This window comes from Meriones unguiculatus, chromosome 14, assembly GCF_030254825.1.
Source record: "Meriones unguiculatus strain TT.TT164.6M chromosome 14, Bangor_MerUng_6.1, whole genome shotgun sequence".
Lineage (NCBI taxonomy): Eukaryota > Metazoa > Chordata > Mammalia > Rodentia > Muridae > Meriones > Meriones unguiculatus.
The window spans coordinates 12,500,742-12,511,261 of NC_083361.1; the positions used below are offsets into that span (position 1 = coordinate 12,500,742).

At 40.9% G+C, this 10,520-nt stretch overlaps 1 protein-coding gene across 1 annotated transcript; it reads left to right on the plus strand.

The window, feature by feature from the left end:
• The first annotated feature begins 8,164 nt into the window (after window positions 1-8,164).
• Window positions 8,165-9,085, plus strand: LOC110542876 (vomeronasal type-1 receptor 4-like). Its single transcript, XM_021629364.1, has one exon. It carries the CDS (start codon window positions 8,165-8,167, stop codon window positions 9,083-9,085), a length of 921 nt encoding a protein of 306 aa, XP_021485039.1.
• The last annotated feature ends 1,435 nt before the right edge of the window (window positions 9,086-10,520 follow it).

Here is a 10,520-nt window from a genome sequence, read left to right on the forward strand (position 1 = left end):
TGTGTTCAGCAATCGCAGAAAACCAGAAACTACATGATGGTGAGTTACATTGCTGCGCAGGATGGTGGGCTTCCAAGTGCGCTCTGTATGATTTCATATTATGGTGAGTGTCCTTTCTTGTACCTGTTTCCTTAACGGAGCCTGAAAGATAATGAAATGTAAAATTCACAAGAAAAAATACAAAATATTTAGGAAATACTATGTTATTTCAATTATAAAATCATCATTAATATTCCTGGGTGTTTCATGTTAGGCCGTTTGCTGTGGGTCTGTGGTTTCATGACAGCTACCTTAAAAAAATAGCAGTGGCCCTCATACACATTCGAGATATCTTTCTTCAAACTCAATTTTTTCAGTGATAGTTTTTTTTTAATTTTTTTATTAATTACACTTTATTCATTTTGTATCCCCCCATAAGCCCCTCCCGCCTCCCCTTCCAATCCCACCCTCCCTCCCCTTTCTGCATGCATGCCACTCCCCAAGTCCACTGATAGGGGAGGTTCTTCTCTCATTTCTGATCTCAGTCTATCATTTCACATCAAAAGTGGCTGCATTATCCTCTACTGTGGCCTGGTAAGGCTGCTCCCCCCTCAGGGGGAGGTGATCAAAGAGCACGCCAATCAGATTATGTCAGAGGCAGTCCCTCTTAGCATTACTATGTAACCCACTTGGACACTGAACTGCCATGAGCTACATCTGTGCAGGGGTTCTAGGTTATCTCCATGAATAGTCCTTGGTTGGAGTATGAGTCTCTGGGAAGTTCCCTGTGTTCAAATTTTCTTGTTCTGCTGCTCTTCTTGTGGAGACCCTGTCCTCTCCAGCTCTTACTATTTCCCAGTTCTTACATAAAATTCTATTCACTCTGCCCAACAGTTACCCATCAGACTCAGCATCTGACTTGATAGTCTGCACGGCAGAGGCTTTCAGAGGCCCTCTGTGGCAGGTTCCTAGTTTGTTTCCTGTTCTCTTCTTCTGGCTTTCAGAAGCCCTCTGTAGAAGGTTCCTAGTTTGGTTCCTGTTTCCTTCTTCTTCTGATGTCCATCCTCTTTGCCTTTCAGGATGGGGTTTGACTGTTTTAGTTAGGGTCCTCTCTCTTGCTTAGTTTCTTTAGATGCACAGATTTTAGTGGGTTTGTCCTATGTTGTATGTCTATATGAGTGAGTATATACCATGTGTGTCTTTTTGCTTCTGGGACAACTCACTCAGGATGATCCTTTCCAGGTCCCACCATTTACCTGCAAATTTCATGATTTCCTTATTCTTCATTGCTGAGTAATATTCCATTGTATACATGTACCACGATTTCTACATCCATTCTTCAGTAGAGGGGCATCTGGGTTGTTTCCAGCTTCTGGCTATTACAAATAAAGCTGCTACAAACATGTTGAGCAAATGTCCATGTTGTGTACTTGAGCCTCTTTTGGATATATGCCCAGGAGTGTTATGGCTGGATCTTGGGGAAGCGCTATTCCTAGTTGTCTGAGAAAGCGCCAGATTGATTTCCAGAGTGGTTGTATAAGTTTACATTCCCACCAGCAGTGGAGAAGGGTTCCCCTTTCTCCACAACCTCTCCAGCATGTGTTGTCACTTGAGTTTTTGATCTTGGCCATTCTGATGGGTGTAAGGTGAAATCTCAGGGTTGTTTTCATTTGCATTTCCTTAATGGCTAATGAGGTTGAGCATTTCTTTAAGTGTTTCTCTGCCATTCGGTATTCCTCTACAGAGAATTCTCTGTTTAGCTCTGTTGCCCATTTTTAAAGTGGATTACTTGGTTTGCTGCTTTTCAGCTTCTTTAGGTCTTTATATATACTGGATATTAGTCCTCTGTCAGATAAAGGGTTGGTGAAGATTCTTTCCCAATCTGTAGCCGGTCGCTTTGCTTTGATGACGGTGTCCTTTGCTTTACAGAAGCTTTTCAGTTTCATGAGGTCCTATTTATTGATTGTTGCTCTTAGAGCCTGTGCTGTTGGTGTTCTGTTCAGGAAGTTGTCTCCTGTGCTAATGCGTTCAAGGGTATTCCCCACTTTTTTTCTAGCCGATTTAATGTTTCTGATTTTATGTTGAGGTCTTTGATCCACTTGGACTTCAGTTTTGTGCAGGGTGATAAGTATGGATCTATTTTTATTTTTCTACATGTAGACATCCAGTTGGACGAGCACCATTTGTTAAAGATGGTATTTTTTTTCCATTGTATGGTTTTGGCCTGTTTGTCAAAGATCAGGTGTCCATAAGTGTGTGGGTTTATTTCTGGCTCCTCTGTTCCATTCCATTGGTCCACTATTCTGTTTCTATGCCATTACCAAGCAGTTTTTAAAACTGTAGCTCTATAGTACAACTTAACATCAGGGATGGAGATACCTCCAGAAGATCTTTTATTGCACAGGATTGTTTTGGCAATTCTGGGTTTCTTGTTATTCCATATGAAGTTGAGAATTTTTCTTTCCAGGTCTGTAAAGAATTGTGTTGGTAATTAGATGGGAATTGCATTGAATCTGTAGGTTGCTTTTGGTAAGATGGCCATTTTTACTATGTTAATCCTGCCATACGCCATGAGCATGGGAGATCTTTCCATCTTCTGATATCTTCTTCTAATTCTTTCTTCACAGACTTGAAATTTTTTCATACAAGTCTTTGACTTCCTTGGTTAGGGTTACTCTGAGGTACCTTATATCATTTGTGGCTATTGTGAAGGGTGTTGTTTCCCTAATTTCTTTCTCAGCCCTTTGTCTTTTGTATACAGGAGGGATACTGATTTTTTTGAGTTAATTTTGTATCCAGGCACTTTGCTGAAGGTGTTTATCAGCTGTAGGAGTTCCCTGGTAGAGTTTTTGGGGTCACTCACATATACTATCATATCATCTGCAAATAGTGATAATTTGACTTCTTCCGTTCCAATTTGTATCCCCTTGATCTCCTTCAACTGTCTTATTGCTCTAACAAGGACTTCCAGAACTATGTTGAAGAGATATGGAGAGAGTGGGCAGCCTTGTCTTGTCCCTGATTTCAGTGGCATTGCTTTAAGTTTCTCTCCGTTCAGTTTGATGTTGGTTATAGGCTTGCTGTATATTGTCTTTACTATGTTTAGATATGTGCCTTGAATACCTGATTTCTCCAATACTTTAAACATGAATGGATGTTGGATTTTGTCAAATGCTTTTTCAGCATCTAAGGAGATGATCATGTGGTTTTTTTTTCTTTTAGTTTGTTAACATGGTAGATCACATTGATGGATTTCTGTATATTGAACCACCCCTGCATACCTGGGATGAAGCCTACTTGGTCATGGTGGATGATATCTTTGATGTGTTCTTGTATTGGGTTTGCAAGTATTTTGTTGAGTATTTTTGCATCAAAGTTCATAAGGGAGATTGGCCTGAAGTTCTCTTTTTTTGTTGGGTCTTTGTGAGGTTTAGGTACCAAACCTAAACCTTTGTGAGGTGGCTTCATAGAATGAGTTTGGTAATGTTCCTTCTGTTTTGATTTTGTGAAATAGTTTGAAGAGAATTGGAGTTAGTTCCTTTTTGAATGTCTGGTAGAATTCTGTGCTGAAACCATCAGGTCCTGGGCTTTTTTTGGATGGGAGACTTTCGATGACTGCTTCTATTTCCTTGGGGGATATAGGACTATTTAATTGATTTACCTGGTCCTGATTTAGCTTTGGTAAGTGGAATCGATCAAGAAAATTGTCCATTTCATTTAAATTTTCAAATTTTGTTGCATATAGACTTTTGAAGTAAGTCCTAATTATTGTTGGAATTTCCTCGGTGTCTATAGTTATGTCCCCCTTTTCATTTCTGATTTTGTTGATTTGGATGGTGTCTCTCTGCCTTTTAGTTAGATTGGCTAAGGGTTTGTCTATCTTGTTGATCTTCTCAAAGAACCAGCTCTTGGTTTCATTAATTCTTTGAATTGTTTTATTTGTTTGTAATTGATTGATTTCAGCCCTGAATTTGATTATTTCCAGCCATCTGCTCCTTCTTGCTGTGTCTCCTTCTTCTTTTTCTAGGGTTTTTAAGTGAGCCATTAAGTTGCTTGAATGCGCTGTCTCGAATTTCTTCTTGAAGGCACTTAGTGCTATGAACTTTCCTCTTAGCACTGCTTTCATTGTGTCCCACAAGTTTGGGTATGTTGTGTCTTCATTTTCATTGGGTTCTAGGAAGATTTTAATTTCTTTCTTTATTTCTTCCCTGACCCAACTGTCATTTAGTAACAAGTTGTTCAGTTTCCATGTATGTGTAGGCTTTTTGCTATTTCTGTTGTTATTGTGGTCCAGCTTTATTCCATGGTGATCAGACAGGATACAAGGAATTATTTCAATCTTCTTGTATCTGTTGAGGCTTGCTTTGTGACCAACTATGTGGTCTATTTTGGAGAACGTTCCATGAGATGCTGAGAGGAAGCTAAATTCTTTTGTGTTTAGGTGTAAGGTTCTGTAAATGTCTGTTACGTCCATTTGATTCATGACCTCTGTTAGAGACATTGTTTCTTTGTTTAATTTCTGTTTAGTTGACCTCTCCTTTGTTGAAAGTGGGGTGTTGAAGTCACCCACTATTAGTGTGTGGATCTATGTGTGGTTTAAGTTTTATCAATGTTTCTTTCACAAATGTGGGGCCCTTGTATTTGAGGCATAGATGTTCAGGATTGTGATGTCTTCCTGGTGGAATTTTCCCTTGATGAGTATGAAGTGTCCTTCCCCACCTCTTTTGATTAATTTTGGTTGAAAGTCTATTTTATCAGCTATTAGAATGGCTACTCCTGCTTGCTTCTTGGGTCCATTTGCTTGGAAAGTCATCTCCCATCCCGTTACCCTCAGGTAATGTCTATCTTTGTGACTTAGGTGTTTTTCTTGTATACAACAGATTGCTGGGTTTTGTTTACACATCCATTCTGTTAGTCTGTGCCTTTTTATTGGAGAATTAAGTCCATTGATATTGAGAGAGATTTATGACCAGTGGCTGTTAGATCCTTTGAATTTGATGTTGGCTGTGGTCATACGGTTGTGTGCTTGGTTGCTTTTTGTTTTACTGTAGTGAGGTTAATTATTTCCTGTGTTTTCTTGAATGTAGCTAGTTTTCTTGCGTTGTATTTTTCCTTCTAGTGTCTTCTGTAATGCTGGATTTGTTTGTAGGTATTGTTGAAATTTGTTTTTGTCATTGAATATCTTGTTTTCTCTGTCTATGGGGACTGAGAGTTTTGCTGGGCTGACAACTGTGTTCTCTTAGGGTCTGCATGATATCCATCCAGGACCTTCTGGCTTTCATAGTCTCTGTTGAAAAGTCAGGTGTGATTCTAATGGGTTTGCCATTGTATGTTACTTGGCCTTTTTCTCTTGCAGCTTTTAGTATTTTTTCTTTGTTCTGTATACTTACAGTTTTGATTATTATGTGACAAGAGGATTTTCTTTTCTGGTCTAATTTATTGGGTGTTCTGTAGGCCTCTTGTATTTTTATTGGCCTCTCCTTTATGTTGGGGAAATTTTCTTCAATGACTTTGTTGAAAATATTTTCTGGGCCTTGGTGCAGGGAATCTTCTTTTTCCTCTATTTCTATTATTCTTAGGTTTTGTCTTTTTATCTTGTCTTGAATCTTGGACAGTCTGTGTCAGGAAATTTTTAGATTTAACATTTTCTTTGACAGATACATCTATTTCTTCCATTGTATCTTCCACACCTGATATTCTTTCTTCCATTTCTGGTAGCCTATTGGTTATGCTAACCTCTGTAGTTCCTGCTTTCTTCCCTAAGTTCTTTCTCTCCACAATTTCTTCCATTTGTGTTTTTTTTTTAATTTTTCCAATTCTATCTTCAGATCTTGAGCTATTTTGTTGGTTTCCTTCACCTGTCTGACTGTATTTTCATGTGTTTCCATCAATTCCTTCAGCTGTTCGTTTGAACAGTCCACTGTTTCTTTTATTTCATTCAGTGATTTAAGCATTTCCTCTCTCAAGGCCATAGACTGTTTGGCTGCAGCTTCCTCTATTTCTTTTCATATTTTATTTGTTTCCTCTGTTATCTTCTTCATGAGCATAGATGTTAGGTCATCTCCTTGAATTTCAATTATGCTGGGGTGTCTAGGGCTATTTGCCCTTGGATAACTGGGTTCTGGAGATACCATATTGCTCTGGCTTTTGTTGGTTGAACTTTTACACTGTCCTCTACCCTTTGAGCTATCTTAGTTTTTTGAAGTTAGTTTCTAGTTGTTCCTGGACTCCTGTAGTGGAGAGAATCCCTTTGGCAGGAAGATGTGTTTTTTTTTGGTTTTTTTTGTTTGTTTGTTTTGTTTTTTCTGAAGAAAGCCTTCTCAGCTTTTTGGGTATAGTCACTGGATGTCCGGTGTTTTTCAGGAGTTGCTACAGCTCACCTCAGGTATAGAGACCTGGGTGGTAACTGTGGTCCTGATTAGTCAATAGGGCTCTCCTCTCACTGGGAGAAGTTCTGGAGACAGCTGCCCTCCTTCTGGGTTTCTTGATTTAGTGATCATCTACTGTAACCTGTGTGTCCCGTGGTTTGGTCGGTTTTGTTAGGGATAAATGGTTGCCCCTTGGAGCAGTAACTGGGGGTTGATCTCAGGGTTCCCAGTCTTTTGTAGGTCTGAGGTTGGGGTTCTGTGCCCCAGAACCCAAGAGGTAATCTGTGGCGGGTGAGTACTGCTGTCCTGGTAACATCAGGCTATCTGGGGCACAGCAGTTCCCTGGGTTGGGCCAGTCTGTGGGACCTTTTCCAGGGATATACTGGGTTGCCTAAGTCCATCCCCTTTGCTTCGTTCCTTGTTCCTTGTGAGGGTTTCTCCAGACAGTGACTCTAAGACTCTGGTGTCTTGGGGCACACAGTTCTGTCTGTAAGGGGTAGTTGGGCTGGCGGAGCATGTGCCAGATTGCTAGTCTGCAGGAGCTGGGTTCCCAATAACTCTGTGCTCCCTGCTTGGGCCGGGATCTGTGATAGCTGGGCGTACTTGCCTGTTTGCGATCTGCGGTCTGCTAGACTTTCCCCAGGCAAAGCCTAGGTGACCCCAGCAGCACGGTTTCTTCCTTCCCTGTGAGACCCTCTCCAGACAGGGGTTCTCAGTCCCTGTTGCATTGTGGTGCGCAGCTCTTCTGTACCGGTGAGCTGGGCACGCAGCTCTCCATGCAGCAGGAGCTCAGTTGTGATGGCGTGGGTACCTGCAGTCCCAGAGACCTTCCAGGGAAAGACTGGGTGACCCATGATCAGACTCGCCACTTTGCTTCCCCATGGGGTTTTCTTCCGACTGGGACTCCCAGTCTCAGGCACCCTTGTGCCCACTGATCAGCCTGGGAAAGTGTTCGGGACACGCAGGCTTGTGACTCCAGCCCGGAGACCCAAAGCCCATGTTACCCGGGATTTCTTCTGGGTTCTGGCTGGGCAGCCTAGAGTGGACCTGACTGATTCCCACGCCGTGGGAGCCTCCCCTCACCTGGGAAACATGATCGCTGTAGTTTTGGGCCCAGAGTTCCGTCTTCTGGTCGCTACACAGAGAGTGCTGTCCCTCTTCTCAGACACAGTGCTTTCCCGGTGCGACCATCTTTGCCAATCTCCCCAGTGATAATTTTTTAATTATTTATTTATAGATATTATTTTCATAAGAATATCTTAAGAAAAATGAATTAGCACTAACATTCAACATAATATCTAATTTTATATTTGAATGAACCTTAGTGTCACGAGGTTTTCTGCTAGGTAATAAATATTTTATTGTTTACGCATAGAGAAATATATATAAATTAATAGAACATTTTCAATATTTATGTTTAAACTTTAGATGAGAAATTTATTGAGAATGGATTTATTTTCTGGTGCAGATGTTGACAGAACTCTCTTCTTTTCTTATATGAGTAGTTCTCAAAGTTTTTCCTAGAAATGTACAACTTAATATTCTTTCCTTTTGTAGTGACTACTCATAGCTTTACACAAGGTAACAATATTGATACTAATGATGAATTTTCTAAGAAGGATATTACTGTTGTCAAAAATAAGTTGTTTGAGGCAGTATCTGGCTATGTTGTGAATATTGCTATTTGCCCTTCTTCCTTTTTTTTAATCAAGTGATTCTACCTTAATGATATTCCAGGCAACAAAATGTTGAATTCATCATTTTGCACAGAGAATTAATTGCTGGAATATTTAAAGAATCAGGTGCTAAAAGACAAAATGCACTCAAGAACTTTGGCAATAGGAATAATGTTCTTATCACAAAGCACAGTTGGAATCCTGGGAAACATCTCTCTTCTTTCCCACTACCTAATTATTTACTATAAGGAACATACATTGAAGCCTACAGATTTAATCCTCACACATCTGACCACAGCCAACTCCTTGATAATGGTCTCTAAAGGTGTGCCCCTCACAATGGCTGCTTTTGGGATGAAACAATTCTTCAAAGATTTTATATGCAAACTACTTTTTTGTATCGAAAGACTTGGCAGAAGCATGTCTGTGGGCACTACCTGCATCTTGAGTGTCTACCAAGCCATCAGCATCAGCCCGATAAATTCCTGTTGGAAGAACCTTAAAGTCAAATCTTCAAACAACATTGGCCTGTTTATTTCTCTCTGCTGGGTCCTGTATATTATCCTAAATATTATTTTCCCTGTGCTTGTGCATATCACAAGAATTTACAAAAATAAAACAGAACAAAGAGATTTTTTGTATTGCTCCTCCTGGACTCGTGATAAAACTGTAGGATCACTGTACACAGCATTATTGGTATGCCCTGAAGTCTTGATTTCTGTGCTCATCATCTGGTCCAGTGGCTCCATGATTGCCTTTCTATACAGAGACAAGCAGCACATTCAACACATCCGGAGCACCCGTGTTTACCTCAGAACATCCCCTGAGTCTAGAGCCACCCAGAGCATCCTGGTTCTGGTGTCTACTTTTGTAGCTTTTTATTCCCTATCCTCTATATTACAAGGTTTGGTTGCTGTTTTATATGAGCCCAGTTGGTGGTTGAAAAATATCACAGCTATCATTTCTATGTGTTTTCCCACTTTGGGTCCTTTTCTTGTGAGTCGTGACTTCCTGGTACTCAGATTCTGCTTATTCTGCATAAATAATGTCAAAAGACAATAGTTGTTTCAGTGGTTTGTGGACTGTGTATTTTTTGTGTCTTATGTGTTTAGTTGTGCCTTATTTATATGTTTATGTGTTTAGTGTTTGGTCTATCCAGATGTCAAAATGGATATGATGAGGGAAGCCCCTTATACAAGTTAAGGTATTTTGGATTGTCTTTTCGAATTTATTTATTTATTCATTTTACATACCAATTGAAGCCCCCTCAGGCCTCTCTTCTCAGTCCTACCATCTATCCCTCTTCCCGAACCTCATATGTGTCCCCTACTCCAAAAAAAGGGGAGTCTCCCCCTCCCAACCCACACCAGTAAATCAAGTCACATCAAAACTGAGCAAATCTTCTTTCCTTGTGGTGTGGCAAGAGTGATGTGGTGTGGTGAGGGCATAGTGATCAAAGAGCAGTCAACAGAGTCCTTCTCAGAGATAGTCCTCACTTCCTTTATTATGAGACACACATGACACCCTAGCTGCCCATTGGCTAAATTTATGTAGGAGACCTAGGTCCAGTCCATGGATGGTCCTTGGTTGCTGTTTTAGTCTCCACAAGCCCCTGTGAGTCCTGCTTATTTGGATCTGTTGATGTTCTTGTCCCCTCCAGGTCCTTCTATCTTTACCCCTGCTTTTCCACAAGACTCCCTAAACATTGCCTAATGTTTGGCTGTGACCTCAGCATCAGTTTTGATCTACTGCTTGGTGGATCCTCTCAGAAGGCAGCCATACTAAGCTCCCATCTACACACTTATCAGAGTATTGTTAATAGTGTCAGGAGTTGGCTCTCTCTCATAGGCTGGGTATCAGGTTGGACCAAACATTGTTTGGACATTCACATCTTGTAGGCAGGGTAAATTTTGGGTCAGAGTTTTTGTGGGTGGGTTAGTGATTCCCTCCCTCCACTAGGCATCCTGTCTAGTTAGAGGGTGTCCTCTTCAGTCTTCATGGCCCCTGCTACTAGGAGTCTCAGCTGGTGTCACCCCTATGTCCTTCCAAAAATCTTCCATATCATAGGTCTCCAGCTTCTCAGAGAAATTCCCCCACCCACAGTTTCTTTTCTTTCTGTAGGCCCTCTGCTCTAAGACCAACTGTAGTACCTTCTTGCTGAAAGTGCTCTTTGAAGGATCACAACAGAACAGAAAATAAAAAGTTGATGCTGTAGCTGTATTCGAGACAAATGATATCCATGTTTCCTCATATAGTGTTTTGTGAGTAAAATTTTAAAAACTTAAACATCAGTTTCCAAGCATGTGTGTGAGGGACAGTGTGCTAGAGAATGTAGAGGGCTTCAGTGTGAGGAAGGTGCGTCTTGCAGGCAGTGAAGGGGTTGCAGGTGTTTAAGGTGTCGCAGGCACTGGTAATAACACTGGGAACAAATATTCTGAAAACCTCGGTGGCCTACAGGCTACTAGTATTCATCTCTGACTGAGCTCAAGGAGTTATT

Excerpts from the sequence above, each read along its gene's own strand:
- LOC110542876 (XM_021629364.1), top strand. The coding sequence starts at position 8,165 with ATGCACTCAAGAACTTTGGCAATAGGAATAATGTTCTTATCACAAAGC.